At 39.1% G+C, this 23,121-nt stretch overlaps 4 protein-coding genes across 7 annotated transcripts; 2 read left to right on the plus strand and 2 right to left on the minus strand.

Annotated features, from left to right (window-relative positions):
- The first annotated feature begins 7,780 nt into the window (after nt 1-7,780).
- On the plus strand, nt 7,781-10,412 carry LOC111329351 (uncharacterized). The gene is made up of 2 exons (XM_022934021.2): nt 7,781-8,464; nt 9,739-10,412. The coding sequence occupies exons 1-2, from the start codon at nt 8,246-8,248 to the stop codon at nt 10,084-10,086; spliced, it is 567 nt and encodes a 188-aa protein (XP_022789756.2). The 5' UTR covers nt 7,781-8,245; the 3' UTR covers nt 10,087-10,412.
- On the minus strand, nt 10,355-21,404 carry LOC111329358 (uncharacterized). Of its 4 annotated transcripts, none has more exons than XM_022934039.2 (8): nt 21,225-21,400; nt 14,594-14,668; nt 14,405-14,446; nt 13,804-13,934; nt 12,275-12,337; nt 12,020-12,187; nt 11,236-11,288; nt 10,355-10,751 (listed from the first exon to the last, which is right to left on the minus strand). In XM_022934039.2, exons 1-8 carry the CDS (start codon nt 21,307-21,309, stop codon nt 10,649-10,651), a joined length of 720 nt encoding a protein of 239 aa, XP_022789774.1. In that variant the 5' UTR covers nt 21,310-21,400; the 3' UTR covers nt 10,355-10,648. The 4 variants fall into 4 exon arrangements, 2 of the variants coding, with proteins under 2 accessions (XP_022789774.1, XP_088599311.1); XM_088743185.1 differs by having other exon boundaries at nt 14,594-14,698; nt 21,225-21,362; XR_015994649.1 differs by having other exon boundaries at nt 10,656-10,751; nt 11,236-11,414; nt 21,225-21,404.
- Nucleotides 14,848-16,929, plus strand: LOC148718143 (uncharacterized). Its single transcript, XM_088743183.1, has 2 exons — nt 14,848-15,058; nt 15,185-16,929. Exons 1-2 carry the CDS (start codon nt 14,877-14,879, stop codon nt 16,821-16,823), a joined length of 1,821 nt encoding a protein of 606 aa, XP_088599309.1. The 5' UTR covers nt 14,848-14,876; the 3' UTR covers nt 16,824-16,929.
- Nucleotides 17,094-21,143, minus strand: LOC148718144 (uncharacterized). Its single transcript, XM_088743184.1, has one exon. The coding sequence runs from the start codon at nt 18,725-18,727 to the stop codon at nt 17,219-17,221; it is 1,509 nt and encodes a 502-aa protein (XP_088599310.1). The 5' UTR covers nt 18,728-21,143; the 3' UTR covers nt 17,094-17,218.
- Nucleotides 21,405-23,121: the final 1,717 nt, after the last annotated feature.

Below are 23,121 nucleotides of genomic sequence, written 5' to 3' on the forward strand. Positions count from 1 at the left end.
TGGGATGGGTGGTTAACAGGACCCCCGTTGATAGCAGTGTTTACTACACTGAAGGAGCTATCCTGTATAAATACAAAGGTCTACTACTACCACTACTATTGGGTTCTACCCAAAGCCATTGCTTGTGTTTTTGATGCATTCACTGACTTGTAGAAAGTTGTCTGAGAACCTCGTAGCGAGAACATCAATATCCTTGTTTAGCAGAAACAGAGAGCTGATGAGATGACATTGGCGCTGCTGATGTCGTTTATGAATGTGTTGAATAATAGGGGAGCCAAGAAGCTTCCTTGTGGTACTCCGCATCGAACTGGGAGCCAGTCAGAGAGGACGCTGTTACATTTCACTCTTTGTTTACGGTTAGACAGATAGGATCGGATACGTTGTAGGGCCGGCTCGTTAATACAGTAGGCTTTCAGTTTTGCTAACAATAAGTTGTGGCAAATGGAATCGAAGACCTTTGAGAGATCAATCTTTCTTGTTCTCCATCGATATGCGTCAGTCACCTGTTAGCTGTTTACGAGAGCCGAAAAACAAGAGTGACCCCGCGGAAAACCTGAAATATTTGGAAAAAGGGGAGAGAACGGCACATATAACTCTTCAAATTGAACCTTTTGAAATAAGTTCAGTATGGCAGGGAGAACAGTGACTAGTCGATAGTTCTTCTCATCGGTAACATCTGTAGCGTTTACGGCGACCAAAATCTAAATTCTAAAGTTCAAGGGCGTGTCGCTCCAAAACGCGGTTAACGAGGTGTTTGGGACTATTTTACTGATCGAAATGACAACCCAAAGTTGACTGTTTGTACGAATCTTTATTCTTGAAAAGCAATCGACCACGAACCACAATCAATGACGAAAATAACGATTATTCTGACAGTCAATCAATCTATCGAACGATCGATCGTAAACTGAAACAACAATACAACGAAGTTCTATCAATCTAACGAAAAGCTGCGGAATACATGATTAAAGAATACTGGGCTCTAAAGTCTATAACGAGATTAACAATACAAGTGAAACAGAACAAAAGTTTGGAAACAAATTAAAAGAGTTTGATGACTGATAAACAGCCCATTGTTCTATCTAAATGATGGGCGTTCACTGACTCGCAAATTGGCACGAATTTGGCCTTTGAATCTTAAATCTATACAGATCATTGCAATATTTGTTTGTATATTGTCGCCCAACACTGAAAAGACTGGAGAGGGAAAAACAAAGTTACAAAGGTACTCACATATCGGTCCCGCTTGTGCCAGAGGTTGAGAAAAACGAAAGGGCGAAAGTTTACCAAGGCTATTCAAAACTTACGAAGAACTGATTAAAGGGACGCTAAAATTGCCCTTTATATGCGCGTGGTGACGCTGAAAGGTCCGATTACAAAACCAATAGAAATACAGGAAAACAGATAAGCATTGTAACTATGTGGCTATCTAAGATCATTCTGAAATTAGTGAACTAATCAATAATCAATCAAAAAATGAGCCTTCTGGCTAATGTCCTTAACAACATCTTTCTTGTAGACAGGGCTGACATCAGATATACAAGTAGAGGTTCTCTGGTTGAATAATTTGGTTAAGGAAGAAACTATGGCTGGTGCAGAGACCCCGTTAGGATTTTAGTTGTAAAGCTATCAAGGCTACAAGAATTCTTTCTGGCCGAATCTTTCAGCAGTTTGGCTACGTACTTAACATCAACATGGCCTCCTGGTATTAGTTCAATTGGTAGAGCGCCGCACTGTTGTGCGGGAGGTCGAGGGTTCAAGCCCCGGCCGGACCCGACACTCAGGGTCTTAAAATAACTGAGGAGAATGTGCTACCTTTCTATATATAATATCAAGAAATGGATAGATATTCTAGTCTTCTCGGATAAGGACGAATAAACCGTAGTTCCAGTCTCCTGCAGGGTTAGGGGTAGGAGACGTTAATTTCCCACGCACGAGATTACTGTGTGGTGGATGTCCTCCCCTGGGATGGGATGGGTGGGTAAAAACAGGCTCGCAGTCACTGGCTATCCGCTGTTGCGGTTCCCCTGCAATACCTTGTAGTGGAGAAGTTAATAAATTACAAATGAAAAGTCTAGCCTGAGTTGATTAAAGCGATTCGCAAGAGCAACAACGCTTGGGTGATCCATAAATTCATCTTCAGTATATTGCAAGACCTGTTCGTTTACAGTTGGAGTTGTAAAAAAAGCGTTGAATATTTGGGAAGGATCAGTGATTAGTTTTTCAATCTCTACAAGGTGCAAGATAACAAGAGCCAGAGGCATCTCGTTTGTTATTTGGTAACATTGGCTTCACTTTCTCCCAAAATGGGCTTGGTGATCATGTAGAAGTGTTTGAAGCAGCGTCAGCAGAAAAGCCACGTACGCCAATCTTTTTAATCTGGTTACCTTATTAGACATCTATATTTATTCTATATTTATACAGGATAGCCCCTTCAGTGTAGTAAACACTGCTATCAACGGGGGTCCTGTTAACCATCCATCCCACCCCAGGGGAGGACATCCATCACACAGTAATCTCGTGCGTGGGAAATTAACGTCTCCTGCCACTAACCCTGCAGGAGACTGGACCTCCATTTATTCGTCCTTATCCGAGAAGACTAGAATATCTAACTATTTCTTGATGTTATAGAAAGGTAGCATATTCTTCTCAATTATTCTCAGACCCTGAGTGTTGGTCCGGCCGGGGCTCGAACCCTCGACCTCCTGCACAACAGTCCAGCGCTCTATCCATTGAGCTAACCGGGATCGGCGGTTAGCTCAATGGATAGCTCAATGGTTAGCTCAATGGAGTTACGTTGATCTTTGTATCTAGACCAAATTAAATCACTTGGGGAGCAACGGAATTTCTTGTATAGTCGGCCCTTGTTTCTACAACGAATTTGACGCTGAATTGTGGGATCAATCCATGACAGCTGATTGAAACGCAAATGAGTTTTACAAATAGGTAGGTGACTATTAAAAACTTTTTTATAAAGCGCCGCCCAGTAAGACTACACATCGTCGACATGATCGAAGGAAAAAGAACTTTCCTAAGGAATGGTATTGAGTTCTGAAAGGAATGCATCAAAATTCTTCAATGAACGAGATTCAACAGCCGGCATTCCTTTGACGGAGCAACTAGCAAAGTCTTTGAAGTAAGAGGGACCGTCCATTTAACTTTTGAGGGGGGGCTGGGTGATTTCTGGTCATCAAGAAATGTTTTTTCTAGCAATCTGCTGGGTAGGATATTTTTTTCCGTTCTAAATACTCTTTTTTTTTTCTGTTACATTTGGGCTGCATGCAATTTTTTTTCCAACAAGCGCTAGCAGGAAATTTTTTTTCAAAATCACCCCCCCCCCCCCTCAAGAGTTAAATGGTCGGCTACTAAGACAACAAAGACCTGTTCCAGACAATGGCCTTTCCATGGTCTACATGACAGAAAGCAAACGACGGAAATTGTGCAATAAAATAGGCGGCTAAATCTTTGACCCAGAAGAGCCTTATCTCCATCTTTAGGAAAGAGGGGGGTGGGGGAGGGATGTTTATTGCTGAAACAAGTGAAGTTGATCAGATACACCGCCTTGCAAATTTGTAAAAACATGATCATGACTTGCCAAGTATTAACCTTCGCTCGAAGAGCAAAGTTGCTGAAGACAGACAACAAAGAGCTGTTGGAGACAATAACTTTTCATGGCCCCACCATAATGCAAGTGAACAATTTTTTTTTCGTGCACAAGAGAATATAATTCTCTTGTTCGTGCATCAGTACTTCAGTAAACATGATTCGCCAAATGGAAACCGCAGGCAGACAACCCCATGGGTTTGAGGCCACGTGACGTCAATTGCTAGACACGAAAATTTATTTGATTGTTCGGTCGATTTCGACTTGAAACATTCTGGAAATGTTTCATAACTACAATACTGTGGTTCGAAACATTTGATCTCCAAATGCGCCCTACCGGTAATAATTTTCCGATGGCTGACGTTAATTTGCGTTTGGTTTACTGCGTTGATTCGAGTGATTGAGTTGGTTTTTGGGTTGATTCCCTTCCTTTACATACTTCAACACTGACGCACATCCAGTACTTGAGGGATCCACAAGAAACCCACTCTTTTGTCTGCCTACGCCTCATATTTTTGTGAGATGAAAGCAAAATTAGACGCTGCATTTTTTTAAGAGGCATAGAAGACAAAGGAACCGCTCTAGTCGATTAACTATCTGTGCTTATGATTTTTTCCTCAGGCATGTTTCTTCAGTTTGTCATAATTAACGGAAACGCCAGGCCAGCGCTGTGGAGACAAACTGAGTACAAACCCAGTGAATTCGTCCGATTTCCGTTTCGTAACAGTTCAGTATTTCTACAGAAATAGAATCAGGCTTCCTCCTGAAATCTCGACAAAACTTTTGAAAGAGTTACCTTAGGGGCCGACCATTTAACTTTTGAGGGGGGGGTGGGTGATTTCTGGTCATCAAAAATTTTTCTTTCTAGCAATCTGCTGTACAGGATATTTTTCCGCTCTAAATGCCCTTTTTTCTATTACATTTAGGCTGCATGCAATTTTTTTCTTCCAACAAGCGCTTGCAGGAAATTTTTTTTAAAATCACTCCTCCCCCCCCCGTCAAGAGTTAAATGGTCGGCCCCTTAGTTTCAGTTCTTGCTCAAAGGTGTCACTCTTAGGTGTCAATCGATTAAACCATGCTCATCTTTCAACCACGTAAACTTACATATTTCCTTAACTTAGGAGATTACTTTGTGTACAAAAGCTTTGCGCTCCACCTGTGGGAGGCAGGTCTCTTATTCTTGTCTTTCTTTGGCCATGCAAATATTTTTTTTTCTTTGCTTCTATTGTTTCCTTGGTTCTTTTAGTCCCATGGCTCAGTATGTAATTCAGTTAATTACGGCGTTACGTCTATTCTTTACTTGCGTAGAAGAAGAACACGTTTTGGACGTTTGAGATGAAATTCTGAGACGAGTTCCTTTGGTGGTTGGATTTTCAGGGTGTCCATGGAAGTAGCATGGTTTTTCTTTTAAAAAGGGGGGAGAGGAGGGGCGAATTACACAATGTTTTACCTCCAGCAACTTTTTTTAGGACAAATATCGAGTAATGCATGCATGTGTGTTGATTCTTGGGTCCATGCCTTTTGCGCCTTCTGAATTTCAAGGTTTGTATATAATTTTTAGATCTCATAAACAATCCACAACACAAGATTTTCATTAATAAATTCCGTCTGGGCAATCATAAATTACACATTGAAACGGGAAGATACACGACTCCAAAGACCCCAGTCAATCAAAGAATCTGTTCTTTCTGCCATTCAAATGAAATTGAAGATGGAAAACATGTGCTTTTTTTGTTGTCCTTTGTATGATAGTTTTCGATTAGAACGTAACAACAAAATCGCAAGAGAGTATCCTTGCTTTGAAAACTTTGATCATAACTCTAAAGTGTTATTCCTTTTTAATAACGCTGATCCGTTTATATGTAGACTCATTTCTGCTTTTATATTCCAAATAATGAATATCAGACAAGAAGTTCTGTTTAAGACGAAATGATGTTAAATAATTATCTTCAATTATTTTTACTTAGGTAACGCCATGTACTACTTATGGAAGTACCTAATAAAGTTGTTGTTGTTGTTGTTATTATATTGCTGTCTTAGAAATTCTTCCCAGCAGTGGGCTGTGGTTACTCAGGACCTACCCCTCCTGGCTGCTGCAGCCCTTGTGTAACGCTTTAAAGAAAAAAAGGATGGTGAGGTCCTGGAGACTAAGAATAGAAACGTAGCTATGACACAGCGCACGACTGGAATGACGCAACATAATCTTAATCAGATACAATGAATATATGAAGTTCATATATTTTCTCTACTGCGAGGATCGTGCATCATACGTATAATCTTAATCGTTAAAGTTTCCAGATCTGGTTATTTTTTCTCCCTTGAAGCTGCGATACATTTGCTTGTAAAATTGTAAAGAGAATTTGGTCGAAAATGAAGATAGCACTACCCATCTGATAAGTTCTTCTTTTCCCATCATCTAGCCCTGCTTTTTTCATGATATCTTCAAATTGTAGGGAGAATCTGCATGTCGATTATATCATGGAGATAAGGAGCGTTAGGATTTGTATAGATCACTGTGTCTGTGATCATTACGGTGATCAGTCGGCGGAGGCGTAGGCTAAAACTAGGACTGGACTCTGGACTGGACTCTGGACTGGACTCTGGACTCTGGACTCTGGACCCTGACCCTGGACTCTGGACTCTGGACTCTGCACTCTATTTTTACTGTAATCAGTATCGACAAAATTACGAACAACTATGCGCATCACTATGCTATTAATTGAGTCAATTAATCGACCGGTTTCGTCTTCGAGTGAGACTTCATCAGGATAAACTACATAATAAACTACTTAATACATTACAGGAACTTATTTTATACTAGACCTTGTCAGTACATGTCGCGTTATTAGTTTGGGTGTAAACAACAAAACAACCGCAAGTATTTTCTCACAGGATATGATAAAATTCTGTGCTAGAAAAGTGGTTTTTGAAGGTGTTTTTGGGGCTCACGGTTTTAACCTTAAATTCAAGACCTTGTAGAAAACTACTTTTTGCGAAATCGAAACGAGCTCTGTGCTCACATGTATATTTCTATCAAGGAAATGAAAAGCAAACCTGTGCGACTTTGAAAGGACATTGCTACTCATACCATTTAACAATGTCACATTTCATTAAAAAAAAACCGTGTAGACCGTATACATCCCGTATATAGTAACGAGTACCGAAACTCATCTTTTTTCCAGCACTTCGAACACTTACGGTAACCGGAATTCTTTCATCGAGTTTTCACAAGCAATGACAAATCTATCAGTTTTTTAAGCTAGTAAAACCGCTGGTAAAACCGCATGCATAGATTAACACTATGATTGTCAAACAAACCGATGTCACAGGAAATTATTGGCCACGAATCATTGAAGAATGTGTAAAACTAAACTGGAACTTTGTCAAGTTAGCTAACTAACCAAACGTGAGAAACTAACTCCCTTTAAATTTAACAAGAGCCACCCCTTAAACGGACACTGTCAGGACGGTACATGCGCCAATCTTTCGAATCGACATTCAAAATTCAAGCTTGAATTTTTTAAGTTACACTGTGAATAGCAAGATGGCGTCGAACGGTGGCAGTGGTCATAGTGGAAAACTAATGCACTCGGAACGGAAATGGATCTCCACCTAGTCTCTCTCGCCGTTTTCAGTCTCGTTCCAGACTTTTCCTTTACTGCTCGCACGTTTCTAATACGCGAAATGTGGAGTTTTGGCACTTAATGAGAATTTTATCATATCCTGTGAGAAAATACTTGCGGGTGTTTTGTTGTTTACACCCAAACTAATAACGCGACATGTACTGACAAGGTCTAGTATAAAATAAGTTCCTGTTATGTAACTTAGTTTGTAGTTTATCCTGATGAAGTCTCACTCGAAGACGAAACCGGTCGATTAATTGACTCAATTAATCGCATAGTGATGCGCATAGTTGTTCGTAATTTTGTCGATACTGATTACAGTAAAAGTAAAATTAGAGTCCAGAGTCCAGAGTCTAGGGTCCAGAGTCCAGAGTCCAGTCCAGTCCAGAGTCCAGTCCAATCCAGAGTCCAGTCCAATCCAGAGTCCAGTCCAATCCAGAGTCCGGTCCAATCCAGAGTCCAGTCCAAGTTTATCCTATGCCGATTTGATACACAACACAACTTGTCAAACAAACATTGCTTGCGTCTATCGTCGGATCTCGCTTTCATGAGTGATACTAGCCTGCGTCGCGGATGGTCTAAACCCCGGTATAGAAGGACTGTACCGGGGCTTGTGTGACACGTCCGGCTGCAACGCAGGCTGCAGTGATACCCGAATTACGTCAAGTTCTAAACAACTAATTTGAATAAATGTGCTCAGAATAAACGTCAGGTTTTTTAACTAAATCCGGTTACTTTGCAGAAAAAGTTTGACACAATATATAGTAGTCGTTACTTTAAACAAAACAGCAATTACGTCGAAGCAACGTATTTGACCGTTAGGACGTTACACTTCTTCAGTCAACACTGTTAAGTTGTTTTGACGAGAACCCGAGGCTCGTCAATTGTCAAACTGCATCAATTATTTCCACAAAGAATTTAGAACGGACAGTCTTACCGCTTCGGTAATTATCACTCAGCAGTGCGATCCAGTATATTCCACCAGGGCTTACCTCTCTAATCCCCAATATTAACGGATAATGTCGTGGCTGATGACAAGACAGAAATCTACAGAGAGCACGAGCGAGGAGGAGAAAGACGACTTAGAAAGTCATCCGAGCGTTATGATCAGCTCTGTTGACGAGATTATGGATGACAGACCTCCTTTTTGTTTGAATGAAGAGCAGCGAAAGATGAAGACGTTTCACGAACGCAAAACAGACCTAAATGCTGCGATAGAGTGGATTGTTAAAGAAATTGTAAGTGCATGACAAGTTAAATAGTTTTTAAAAATCGTACTCGAAGATAATCTGGTTACGTGCTAAAGCAAAATTATGGCTATTCAAGAGATTATGAATGTAGCCGTCTCAATATATTAAACTCAGTTAGCAGTACTTAGGATAAACGCCTTTTGGTATTGGGATTAACACGTAATATCGTAAAAGACATCTTGGTTATTAAGGCGCAAGAATCTTTTTTTCCTACGATTCAGAGAAATGCAATTAGAATTTTCTACCCGACTGTTAATAGTTTTCATTAACAGGGACAATATTATTTCAACTGATTTTATCTGTTCATAACAATAACAACGCAATTTACTTCACGCCGTCGTGCCCCAAATAAATGACCTTTCATTTCGACACGTGCGTTTAGGAGTAACTTCTGCTTCAATAGATTCTGCTCGAAAAAATTCCTGCGGTGTTTGTGTTACAGAATCCTTGGGTTGCGCGTGTCACCTGGGCGGAGCAGAAATGTTTCCCTTCCCTCTTGAAAATATCAGACATGCTTTTGTGTCTTCGAGGTTTTAAAAGTAAATAATTAGATTTTTGCACAGCAGGAAATTTAGAGAAGAGAAGAATTTGAATTAAGGGTTACCTAGTTGTCCACCTTCATTTTGAGTTAGATGTTAGCTAGGTAGTGTCATGTACTTGAACAGAAAAAATTCTACGCTGCATGAAATTCTTGATAACTATGATCTGTTGGCGCTAACCGTTCATTGAGTTTTGGCGGGCGGAGTGATTCCCCGCTGAGAAAAAAAAATAATGACTGAGACAATTAAAAACCCTTTGAGGGAAAATAGCGCCTTCTTTTATATCTGTTTCACCAAACATAGCCTGTACGGAAGGATTAGGGCCTCATTAACAACGCTTTGGCTGGAGCGTTTCTTCGCCCGCGTGAAAGTTAGGCCTTGAGCAACGCGAGCTGCCGTTAGGGCTGCAAGGAGTCTAACACTGGTAACAAGTGTATGTTCCTCAACGACCCTCTTCCCAACTCGTCTCCAATCTTCTCATAAGCGAAGAAGCGCGAGCTTGTAGCAACAGAAAACAAGTTAATACATCCCTACATCTTCAATTTTACGCAATAACATTCCTTTTGGAAAATTTACCCCCAAGAAAGCTTCTACCTCTAGCATCTTCGGTTAAAGACGTTTGAGTCAAACAGTTTCCGTCACTTTTCAAAGCACTCATGTTCACGTTTTAACTGTTTAGAAAGCAACTATTTACTTTCTTAAACCTTGCTTTTCATCCGACAGAAAATTCTGAAGCAGCAAGACCAGAAACTTATGAAGCAGTTTGTACAACTCCGAGGCGTCCTCAACTCAATCAAGAATTGCTCACCGTCTCCAGTGATGTCTCCAGTATCTCCAATCGATCGAAAAATCAGTCTTCCCGAGACCTCTCCGAACTCACCATTTCGTCCCCCTAGTCGGATTGCCGAAAAGTCTTCGGAGAGGTATTATAGGGACGAAGCCTCGCCTGGTCTCCGAAGAAGGGCGGTGTCAGATAACTCGGGAAGGTCACTTCTGACCTATTCCATGTCTTCATTGTCTTTTGATGAAAGCGACTTCACAAACGAGAACTTTGAGCACTTTGCAATATGAAGGGAAAAAATTTAAAAAAATAGAATTAATAGACTTCTGAACACAGTTAGCGAATACCTTTTTCGCGCAATCGGATTTAAATATTTGAAAATTTTTGTAAAGATTATTTCCAGAGTTAACAGTAAATAAAATTTGGTATGATCGTGTAGTCTGATCGTCGTGGGGGGGGGGGGGGGGGGTGTAGTCCTGATAGTCCTGAGAAGGACTGTTTCCGATTGAAATGATTGACGTCTCAACAACCTGAGCGGAAGTCATCATCAGAGCCAAGTTTGGTATATAATACAATTTTAATAATAAAATACACAGTTTCGTGTGTCTTTATTATATCTATCTGGACTATCCAAATTGTTCACTGCCTTGCAGTCCTTCGCGTGCTGTAGCATTCCGGCGCTCGAGACACGTTCTTGCTTCGATCACAACCCGTACAAAACGTACTGATATCTCTGGTTATTTACTGTGGAAACTTCATACAGCTTGCAATTCTTTCATCTCGCCCAGTGTTATCAAGACGCGCTACATTTACGACCAGCCATTCGGAACTAACGACATATCTATGCTCTTGTCACGAGTAGAAAAGTTTTGAAAACAAGTTGTCGTGAGCACCCTGAAGAAAGTCAGTAACGGGGGCTGTTGTTGTTGCTTCCTCCACGGTGGATATTTCAAACCTGGGAATATATAAAAACAACAGTTTCGGTAAATTGGTGTGCTAATGGTCTTATGATCTAGTTTCGGTTTTGAACACTTATCGTGGTCAATGAGCGCTGACTTTAAGAGATTTAGCACCGCCTTTAGGTGAAATGTGAACGACGTTTTTCCCGCCATTTTCTCACGTTTGCCGGTTGCGCTTTGCCGTTTCTACGTACGTGAAAGTACCCTTCGTGTTTGCCGTTACGTAAGATTTCTCTCTTTCCTTTACGCTATTTTATGCGAAACGTTAAAGGGCAAGCTAACGTTTGCCGTTTCACGAAAACGCATGCTAATCTCTCTAATGCTGGGAAAGGCGTCAAACATGGTACAAATCCAAATAAAGGCAAATCTTTAATCGAGAATCCTTTCACATCACTACGTCCAAAATCCTATAAGTAACAAAGGCTGAGTTGCCTTCGCTGGTTTGGTTGTTATGACCTGTATCCCACTCACAATACTCACTTTTTCCTAATTTCTTCTGCTGTCTTCTGCATTTCAAATTGGATGGATTGAGCCTAAATTTCATGAATCATAAGATGGTACATTAGTGGAGTGCCAACCGCGCCAATGACCGCACACACGAGACCTTGAGCTGTCTATGTCTTCTTCTTGCACAGGCACTCTGTGCCAGTGTCTGAATTCTTGAGGATTACAGTTAAGGCGTCATTATACAGCCGGTTAAATCTATTGCCTACGGCTGGTCAGAATTCTAGACATGTATTCCTAAAACACGTATTTCTGAGACACGTATTTCTTAGAGATTCTTCCCCACAACTTAGATGAGCTGAGGGTCATGAGAGCCCCTAGGTTTCAGAGCGTATGACTTGACGTCATCACAGACTATGCAATTTCTGCATTCAGATTTCAGCACACCTATGTTGTTCCACGGTCCCTTTCAGACTTGACTTTGTCCTAGACTGCATTTAAAGATTTTTTTAAGATGTCAAGTCTTGACGAAGCCAGTTCCTTTTTTTTTTTTTTTTTTTTTTATGGGGGGGGGGGGGGAGGGAGAGGAGGAGGATCTACGCAGCGATTCCCCTCCACCAGAGAAAAGGGAAAATCATTATTGACATCCTCCCCTTTCAGAAAAAAAAAACCCTTCCGAAAAATAAAATCGGCTGCGAAGGATACCAGATGAAAGTGGGATAAAAGGAGTTAAGGCCACACATGTGGTAATCACTTATTGTTATACATTGATCTTGCATTGTTCTTCGTGGCTTCACAAAAACTGACGTTCTACATGTACCTGTAACGGTCCAATATTACCAAGTCTCACAGCACTAGCGATTACCGTTCGGAGAGTCGAGAAAAGGAAAAGTTGTTGAGTTTGGATCACAGAGAGGTTTAACAAGCCACACATGAAGCCAAACATAACAGCAAAGTGACCAAAAATGCCTTTGTTCTCGAGTTGGACCTGAAATAAAGCAAGTAAAGGTAAAGTCTGAAAGGACAAGGCAATTACCGTTTTTTAATCGATTAGCATTTGTCATTGGTAACACACCTGTAAGTTTTTTAATTCTTGATAGCCAAATGTTTTGCAAGCCGTGTCCAGTAAGGAGTTCCCCTGATAAGAAATGATACCAATAGCTTCAGATGCAATGCTCAGATAACTTCTATGCGGACGTCCTTTTAGATGTCTCTGATTCAACATTACAATCGCATTAAGAGGACTTAAGGGCAAATAATTGGGGTATTTTCACGACCAGTATATACTTTACTGGTCACAAAGGAGAAAAAAGAAAAAAACCTTAAGAACAAGCACCTGAAACACATAAGCCACATGTGACATAAAAAAAAAAAATAAAACCAGACAATTCAAGTTTCTATCATTTTCTCATAGGTTCGTAGTCCAAAAGAGTAATGATGCCAAAAAAAAAAAAGAATGAGAAATGTTTGATGGTCAGCTGAATTAAACCTCCCAGACACTATTAATAAACCCTTAAACCTCTGCAAGTGACCGACACAGAATTTCGCCTTATTTATTTATTTAATCACTTTCACCAGAGTGTGGTGAGGGTCGCATAACAGAGCGCGGCTCCAAACTAAGTACACCCAATATCCCACCCATCCCACCACAGGGGAGGACGTCCATCACACAGTAATCTCGTGTGTGGGAAATTAACGTCTCCTACCCCAACCCTGCAGGAAAGGGGACCTCCATTTATTCGTCCCTATCCGAGAAGACTAGAATATCTAACCATTTCTTGATGTTATAGAAAGGTAGCAAATTATAAATACAAAATCAAGCAGCCAAGTGATGAGAATAAAGAAAAATGTCAATTAGGGGACAACCACTTGATCCAATACCAAATTCTCCACATTTACATCATAAGAATTGTATGACAGACAGAAAGGAGAATTGCCACTGGGATCTTGGGAGAGTGGCTGGCATATAATTCCTCCTCACAATATCACCCCTCCCCCCTGAATCATGAGAATAAATGGAAATGTTGACCACCTAAAGGAGCTCTTGATTGTTAAGCAAATTCTCCTTGTCAGCAACTTAGGAAATGTATAGAGAACAAGTATGGAGAATATACATACCAATGTTAGAGTGTGAAATAAAACATATGCAGGTAAGTAATAATTATAATAATAATAATAATAACACCTTTATTTAGACACGATAATGGTTAAAGCTGAACAGCTTGTGGGGTTGTGTATAAATCCGAATAAACTCTAAATTAAATAAATTCAAATGATGGTTTTTGAGGAGAGGGGAAAAGCGGAGTACCTGGAGAAAAACCCGGAGCAGAGTAGAGAACCAACAAACTCAATCCACTTATGATGCCTGGTCCGGGAATCGAACCCGGGACACATTGGTGGAAGGCGAGCGCTCTCACTATTACGCCAACCCTGTTCCACTGATGGTAAAAATGCATGTCCTCGTGCATAAACAAAGTTTACCATTTAAAAGTTTGTTTTGTCTTTTTTTTACAAATTATCCATAATCAAAAACTAATTCATCTTAAAAGAAGATATGTAGTAAGATAATAATTTAAACCAAAAATGTTTGAGAGAAAAACTGACCTGTCTAATGCTTGCTCTGTTTGCTACATGATTACTGAGATATGCTTGAACCATTCCATCCAGCTCTTTGATCCGGTCAACAGTTTGGTAATTCTTGTGTGATTCATTGACAAAAGGAAGACTAAATGATGCTGAAATATTCGAAATGTAAGACTTTAGTTGGCATACTACATAACTGTGGCTTTGCCTGTAAGCACAAAACATCGAGGCTGTGAGAAAAAGCAAATCAAGGGTTATGTGCCATAAGGAGAGAGGAAGGAATGTTGGCTTTACTATTAGTTAAGAGCACAGCTGAAATGAATAAAAATAAGAACAAACTAAAAAACTGCATCTGTTGGTCTAACTTAACTTTAACATCTAATATTGTGTGTGTTACATCTGAATATGCTCACATGTGAATAAATACAAACTTGCAGTAAAAAGTACATAGCTTACAATGTGTAATAATATCTTGTAGGAATACTTAATACAATAAAATAAGTTTGTAGCAATTATTATATTACGCAAAAATATATATAGTAATGAAAACATCATAAACCAGTATCTAATCTAATGACTTATCTGCTAAGGTTTGTTAGTGGAAGTTTTTGTTGAGTAATACCTGCATTTTGAAGACAAGAGAGCAAAAATCCTTTGAAACCATCTAAGAAAGGAAGAAGAAAAATGACAAAACAAAAAACAAACATACTGTTTTACAATCAAAATATTACCATTGATTAAATAATAATGATATTTCTCACATATATTCCAATCAAAATTCACAGAACACTGAACTCTGTTTTGTACTTACTATACTCTGTTACAAAGCCATGTTTTGTTGCAGATTCAAAACCAAAACTGTGTGAGAATCCTCCAGTAGGGAAGGCTGCCATCAAAGAACAAAACTGTTATAATTCTAGAGCAGAGAATTGTAATTTGCTCTCTTTTTTCCACTTATAAGAAGTTTTATGTTGCTTTTATATGAGAATTCTAGAGAAGATAATTGTAATTAGCCATTTTCAAAACGAGCGGCGGTCTGGGTACGATTTGCCACCCTAGAGGCTCTTGGGATCGTTTGGAGGGACAGCAAGAACATGGTGGACAAGAGCAATGCAACCGTGCGAGACGCTCTCAAGGTTATTCTGACAGAAGAAGATATACCTGGTGCAAAAATTCCTCGCGAAACTGTAGAACAATGTAGCGTCGTTCAATTGAAAAGGTGGTTGCTGTGCAGGGGAGCAAAGACTACGGGAAATAAGAAAGCATTGATAACAAGGTAGGTTCACTCGAGGTGTATATTTTCATTTAGTGGTGTACATATGAGCTTAAATTATATCGAAGGAGAAATTGTGTCGTTTTATTTTGTTTCATTCCAGTCATATATCATGTTCATATTTTTCAGAGTTCAAGATTACATTAAGCATGGACTAGACGTTAAATATCTCCGTGATCCAGACGGTGGACTACACCTTCTCCGCAAGAAGGCTCAACTTGGAGTGCTGGAGGAGGAAGAGCCGCAGCTCAACCAATTCTTTCCAAAAGAAGGATACAAACCTGATTTTAAAGATTTGCCTAAGATAGCTTTTGGAACCGTTTGGCAGTTTATGATTGAAGGAGTTGAAAGTAAAAAACAACTTTCCACTGCAAAGCCCCTAGTCAAGGGATTTAACTTCTTCAAGTCAGGGCATGTTTTATACATTGGACATCTGCACCAAAATGGAAAACATTATGTAAAAAGCCAAGTTCTGCCATCGATGAAAAAAGATAAAGTATACTCTTGTTTTCTGTTAATGTCATCCATAGGTTGTGTGTTAAAAGCACACTGTAAGTGTCCTGCTGGTATTGATGGCCGTTGTAACCATGTGGCATCTACATTGTTTGCCCTTGAACAAAGCTTTAAGGAGACGAAAAGGAAAAATTCGGATGCAGCTGAGTCCTGCACATCTAAGCCTTGTAAATGGAATGTGCCAGGGAAACGCAAGGGTCCAGTGACACCTATCTCTGAGATGAGCTTTGTCAAACATGATTATGCTAAAGAAAAGAAAGCAAAAAGGCCAAAGCTAGCCTCATGTCCAGCACAGAATGGTACCTGTGTATCAGAAAAAAAAGTCTGGCCAAGTGAAAGATTACAAAACTTCCATAAATCTTTAAAAGAATATCAAATGAAATCTGGGAGAGCTGTTGGATGGACACATATTCTTCCTCAAAAGGTAAATAATCTGGAAGAGCCACTCATCTCACCCATCAAATGTCATCCAATATCAGCTGATGAACTAAGAGTGAGATTTGAGAAAGTGAAGAGGAACATTAATTTTGATGAAGAAAAAATAAAGAAAGTAGAAGAGCAAACACGAGGGCAGTCAAACTCAAATTTGTGGCATCATCACAGGCAGCCCAGGATTACTGCTACAAATTGTTACAGAATAGCTGTGCAAAGGGAAACAACATCACCAACAAAAATCATCCAAGATGTCCTTGGTTACAAAAAACCATTTCAGAGTAAATACATGCAAGAAGGACTTGAAATGGAGGACAGGATCATAGCTGCTTACAAATTATTAAAGCAGGGGGAAGGGGTTACTGATATATCCGTAGAAAAATGTGGCTTTTTCATTTCCAAGCATCATGGGTTACTCGGAGCAAGTCCAGACGGATTAGTGTGTGACCCTTCTGCAGAAGACAGTAAGGGTCTTCTTGAAGTGAAATATATTCAGATGGAAAAGCAAGAAAGTCTGGAGGAGGCTCTGCTCCGAAAAGGAATTTGCAAGAAGTTTGAGGAATCTGTGATTTTGAACTCAAGACACAAATATTATTTTCAAGTACAACAGGCAATGTTTGTGGCAGAGCAAAAATGGACTGACTTTGTGGTTATGGGAACAGCCTCTTCCACACCTTTTTGTGAGAGAGTTTATTTCTCACAAGAACACTGGGATAGAATATTCCCAAAACTTGAATCATTTTTTAACTGCTGGATTGTACCAGAACTTTCATATCCTTGTGTGAAATATGGGCTCCCCAAAATTGATGCGCGCATGTTTTGAGAGCTTTTTGTTTTAAGAGTTTTATTCTTTTTCATCTACTAGAAAACTTATAACTGAAGTTGTATTTCTTAACATGTCCAATGTTGAATAATATCATTATACTATACGCTGCATGTTTTGGCAAACCTAGATTTAAATGTGTAGTCAAAGCATTTGCAATGCTAAACCTAAAATGCAAATGACCCAACCTACTATCATTGTGTGATGTAGCTGCTCCCCAAAGTAAGCTGAATTTGAATCACTCATTTGACTCCAATTTCAATACCAATATTATTGTTTGGTCCAAACAAAATTTATTTCATTACACCATTTAATGAAAGTTATTGCAATATGAATGTTTTCGTGTTTCATCATCAACATGTGTCATGACAGTTAACAATATTACATGATAATTTTTAATTTATAAGAGGGGGTTGAAAATTTGACAAAGCACAGACCACTACAAGCATGTCTGATGCAATAGGTGCAATAGTAATTGGTATCTTATGGTTGAAGATGTGCCAGTTCTTTATACGTTCCATGAGCCGCTCCACATGAACTCTTAGGCTAGCAACCACCTTGTTGTGATTTGTTTCATTTGTGGAAAACTGTATCTTCTGTTCTAAAAATTTTGGTATAACAAGGCTTGCACCAACAGAAGCTAATTCATCCTGACAATTGAACCCTTTGTCAGCCAGTACCTGGTCACCAGGATTTAGTCTGTCTAGAAAACCACTAAGAACAGTTATTTCCTTATCTGAGGTTGAACCAGGAAATAAGTCACTCACAAAACATAAAACACCGCTTGGCGTTATGCCCAACAGTGATTTCATGGTGGTTCTTGACTTGTATGATGAAAAACAGGTAGACTGTGAATCAAGAGCAGATGGCCTCTCCATTTCAAATTCCGTGCAATCGACAATGACTGTTACGTTAGGCAACAGTTTCTTAAAACTGTCAGGCCTATAACATTGAAGTACTTCTCTTGGGGGGATGATGATAAGAGGTTCAAATTCCCTCCTCAAAAATGGAATCCAGGCATTTACAATCTTAGAGACAGTTGATCTTGAAACCAAAAATCGATGAGCAAGATCATTCTCAAACAAACCCAGCCTCAAGCGCAGCATAACAAGGGTAAACTCCTGGAATTTAGTAAGTACTCTGGGTCTCCCAACATTACCGTTCGTGGTGGTCCTTTTGTGCCCATAATTAATATTGCTAGAGGCTTGTTCTACAGTTTTGTAACAAAGAATAAAAGCATTGTAATCGGGAAAGCCGGTGTAGAATGCAATATCATCATCTTTATCTTTAAATTTGCTTATGTCAAATCTATTGTTATCTAAAGCATGCTTCAAGCTTTCGATTTCCTTTTGTAATTTGCTGTTCACCTCTTTTATGTTGTTGTTTTCTTTCTCCAACTGCTGAATCTCTCCCTTAAGCTTAACAATTTCTTGTTCTCTTGTTTGCATTCTGTTGTATAAACTGTTTAGTTGGTCTCCAGTAAGTAACGTTTGCATTTCCACACTGGTACTGGTGTCAGCATTAACATTCATATTTTCTGTCTGTTCTTCAAATTTAAAGTTCGCTTCCTGTGGTAATTGAGCAAGTGCTGTTTTTCTTTTTTTGGTTTGCTCTATTTTCTGTACATCTTCGAAACTGGCCCTCTTGCGTTCTCTACGTTGAGCTGTCGGTTTTGTCCATGGAAAAATTGAAGGCAAGTGCGTTCTGCTAAGTTTTTCTCCTCCATCGAAATGAACTGAGCAAATCCGCGTACTCGTAGAATCTAATTTCAGAGTCTCGTTCCTCATAAGAACCACGTACTTTCTACGTATATGAGGGTCTTTTGGAATTCTATAATACTGAAGGTTAGGTGCATTTCTGTAACTATTAGTGCAGCCTGGAATACAGCAGTTATAGTGTGCCATGTTTGTCACACGTCAGCTGTGCGTTTGTTTACCTTCACGCTGTCCCTCCAAACGATCCCAAGAGCCTTTATGGTGGCAAATCGTACCCAGACCGCCGCTCGTTTTGAAAATGGCTAATTTGCTCTCTTTTATCCACTTATAAGAAGTTTTATGTTGCTTTTATATCATCCTTGAAACATTTGAACATTTTTAAAACCTTCTTGCGAAGAGATTTTTTATGGTTGTCTTTTTTTATTGTACAATTTTTTCTTTCATTACTTATCTTTTTAAATAATTTGAAAAGATAAGTAATGATGCATGCTTTATTAAGGATTTACATTTAAAAAATTAATTATTCATGAGAGTATATTTACCATTAAAATTGTTGAACTGTGGTAAAACTGGTAAATAATTTTTTTTTGGATTTATCCCAAAATTTCCCAGCGTAAGGGAGTGGGGAGAATAACTTAAATCATAGTCTTTGATGATCTGTGAACACCCTTTCCTCTCAGTCATGTTAAAATGCAGACTGCAGACTGTAGACCATGCAGACTGTAATTTTTTTTGTACTTTTCAGTTTTTTTCATTTTTTTTTTAACAGTACTGTGATTTTCACCTTTTCCTTACTCTTTTAGTAACATTGGAACAGTGTCCAGTTTTTGGACACATAACGTAGTTTTATGAGGTTATTTCGAGCTCAGGTTACCTAGTAGCAACAATTTGGACGAAATCCCAAGGCTCAAAGTTATCGAGCACGTAGTGAGTTGGAGATCGACAAGGGAAAGTTGTATTTGAGTTTGCCCTTGTGTTGAGATGAATTTTAGCTTTGTCAAATACTTTTGTTGACTCTTTATTTCTGTATTGAAGATGGAAACCAGCGACTGATTTAGAGGTAAGAAATGGGCTGCATGGATGAAGCAAATAATTGCCAGGATCTTCACAACATGACCCAAAGAATATTACAATAAATAAAGTGCTGCAAGCTAAAATCGACTTTTACTCAGAAATAAGATCGCGCCCATACACTTGCACACAATTTTTTTGATAGGACATTGCCATAAAGATGAAACACTGATTCATACATTTCGTAGAAGCTCCTCTAACTAAGACTTTTCATCAAAAATGAATGATAAGTGTAGTAAAACTAAGGAAAGCGTGACCCTTGCGCATTGAAACGTGACCTGTCCTCCTAAGTTTAGGAATAGATCAATTACTAGGTTGTTGTAAAGCAGAAATATGATCCTTGTATTATGCAAAATGTGCAAAGTGTAATCTTAACAGAGCAGGATTTGTGTAGGTAAATGGGGTAGAACAAAGCATTATACTCATGTTTGAATTAAGGTGTTTACTAGAAAGGAAACTACATGCCTTCCCTTGCATATCTAATCATGTAAAAACTAGCCACCAATATGTATATAAGCACTTTGATTTAGCAAATTGACCACTTTCATAAATGGCTGCCGGATTGATATTCTTTTGTTTAAATTTAAATTAGCCTTTCTGGCCTCGTTCTCCAGTTCAAAATTCAAAAGAATGCATTATCTCAAGCAAGGCTAGTGAGGCTAATTTGAATTTAAACAAAAGAATATCAATCCGGCAGCCATTTATGAAAGTGGTGTATAAAGTTAGATGCAAGCAGGACTAGAACGTGCGCTAGTCAGACTCTTTGTTTAGGACCCCAAAACGGCCAAGTCTAGAGTAAAGCAAGCAGTCGGCACTTATCTATTGGCCATGAAACCTTCCTTGTTGGGTGTACTGTATCAAAGGGTGAAGTAGTAAGTAACCAAAAATTCTCCTGTCTGCACGGTCTGCAGTCTGCGTTTCAATATGACCGCTTTCCCCTTAAGAACAACCAAAATTTTTCATTCATTTTTGTTTTAAATTTGCCCTGCTGTTCTAGAGGTCGCTGAACCAATACTTTTTCTGGTAAGTTCAGAAATGCCTCAAACTTCTAAATTTCGCGCCAGAATATGAGGTTTCCGCAAATTACTGCAGCAGCCACACAACCTGTGTACATGGTTTATCTGTGTCTACACTGCTTTTTCTAGGAGCTCCTTGAAAAATTATCAATGCAACAACAATAAAAGTCTAAAAATTTCACGTCGTAAAACAAAGGAACACATTGAGGTAATTAAAATAATGTGTTAGTCTAAACTTTATAATCTCATAACGCGAAACTCGAGATAAAAACGCCTATTCAATTGCTTACAGATTTTACTCTTAAAAACATAAGGATTCCCGCCTCGAAAGGGGTATTGGGAAAGATTTCCGTCTAACCCCATACCAATCAAAAACAAAGCCGTAGTCCCAAAGGAAATCTGTTGTTTTCCCTCTGCTTTCCTTTATCCAAGAACTGAATACATAATGAAGTATGGGGTTATACGGAAATCTTGCCGAGTATTGTTTCATTTATATCTGTAAATAATTTAGCCCTAAATTGTTTTACTTTAAACAAATCACACCGCTTTTCAGCCTGAATGAAATCAGCTTTTGCGCTTGCACGCTTGTACGACATTACCTGAATCAGCTATCTGCAGCAAAATCCATGTTGTTGTTGATTCCGTCTCTGTTTCAGTAATATCTTGATTGTTTAAATCAGTCATAATATTTAATCCCAGAATAACCCGAAACTACGAACAACAGAATACTTAAAATCCCACTCTACTCCGCCATCTTGGATTACTCTAGTTCCAGGCTTCTACTCCAATTCTCTACCTCGCCCAACCCCCAGGAGACTGTGTGGGTTTGCTTGAAACTGTGAGGGTTTGATTGAGCTAACCGCCTCCCGGTTAGCTCAATCGATAGAGCGCTGGACTGTTGTGCGGGAGGTCGAGCGTTCGAGTCCCGGCCGGACCAACACTCAAGGTCTTAAAATAACTGAGAAGAATATGCTGCCTTTCTGTAACATCAAGAAATGGTTAGATATTCAAGTCTTCTCGGATAGGCACGAATAAATGGAGGTCCCGTCTCCTGCAGGGTTAGGGGTAGGAGACGTTAATTTCCCACGCACGAGATAACTGTGCGATGGATGTCCTCCCCTGGGCTGGGATGGGTGGGTTTACTGGGCCCGCAGTAATTGGCGCAAGCTGTTGCGGTGTCCCTGCCTGTCGGCGAAGCTAACAAACTAAACTATAAACTGAAAGCCAAGTAAGGCATCTTTAGTTAAGGCGGGAGTAAACCTGAAAAAATGTCCATTTTTCACTCATTTTTCATAGGTAAGATTTAATTCATAACTTAGGAAAACTATATATCCCTGGAAAGATTATGACTTGAAGATCATGAAAAAAAAAATATTTCACACTCAACATGTCAATTGTAATAGGAAACCACTCATTGAATTGTGCCACCTGCTAGGTTCTACCAAGGGTTACTCAAGAAAAGATAACTCCTTCTGGAATTAATAAAAAATAACATTTTTAGTATCAATTCAAAGAAGACATGTTGCTTATTGTTATAAGCAGAAGGATCTCTGATATGTTGAAAATATTTCAAATGATGATCGATTAAATTTGACATAAGAAATCAGAGGGGTGTTTCACTTCATAACTTTAAGTAAATGCATCACATGGAAAATTGCTCTGCTTATAACACAAAACTTATCAAGAGGAACAAATGCTGAAAATTTCAGATCAATCGGATAAATTGTTGTCAAGATATCTTTTCTTGAAGACAAAATTATTGCGTAATGAGAAAATAGCCTTTAAACTTACAGATGGCGATAAAACTTGATTTTTTACAATATGTAACCACCATAGTGGCCCAAGTGTCCATATTTTGTCCACAGGAGTATCTAAAAGCAGTTTAAAAGCCTCCTGGTTCATAATTAACTCCTTCGGCTTCTCGAAGGGCTTCCTCTCGACGAGTCCGCAGAAGTCACTCCCCTTGACGCCGCTTCTTTTCCTTAAAATTGAAAAATTAAAATTAAAATTAAAATTTTCCTCTTCTTTTCCTTATGCATAATCTGCAAATCAACTGGCAAAACTTCTATGTCCTAAGAGTAAGAGTGCGACAGGATTTTATTTATCTATTTATCTATTTTTTTTAATAAAAAATGATGGAAAAATTGATTTTTTAGTGATGTAGGAAGGTAAAGAAGACCTCCAAGCTGACATGGATCATAAATAAAGGGGCTGAGTTTCTGAAGAAATTATTGCGGTGCTGCGTCGGTGGGGGTAACAAGGTAATGTGGTAATGTAAACTGGCCACCGACTTTTAAACTCTTTACGATAGCCAATTTACATTATCAACGTAGTTGACTGAAACCAAATTACCCTAATATAGATCAACACGTGGATAGTAACGAGATTTAAAAGAGGCAATCCTTCATCGTTCCACAAAAATCTTTAGGCAAAGAAATTTGATGAGACAAAATTTTCCTAGCCTCTGAATATCGACATTTTTTCCTTAAAGGTAAA

This window comes from Stylophora pistillata, chromosome 13 (genome assembly GCF_964205215.1).
Source record: "Stylophora pistillata chromosome 13, jaStyPist1.2, whole genome shotgun sequence".
Classification (NCBI taxonomy): domain Eukaryota; kingdom Metazoa; phylum Cnidaria; class Anthozoa; order Scleractinia; family Pocilloporidae; genus Stylophora; species Stylophora pistillata.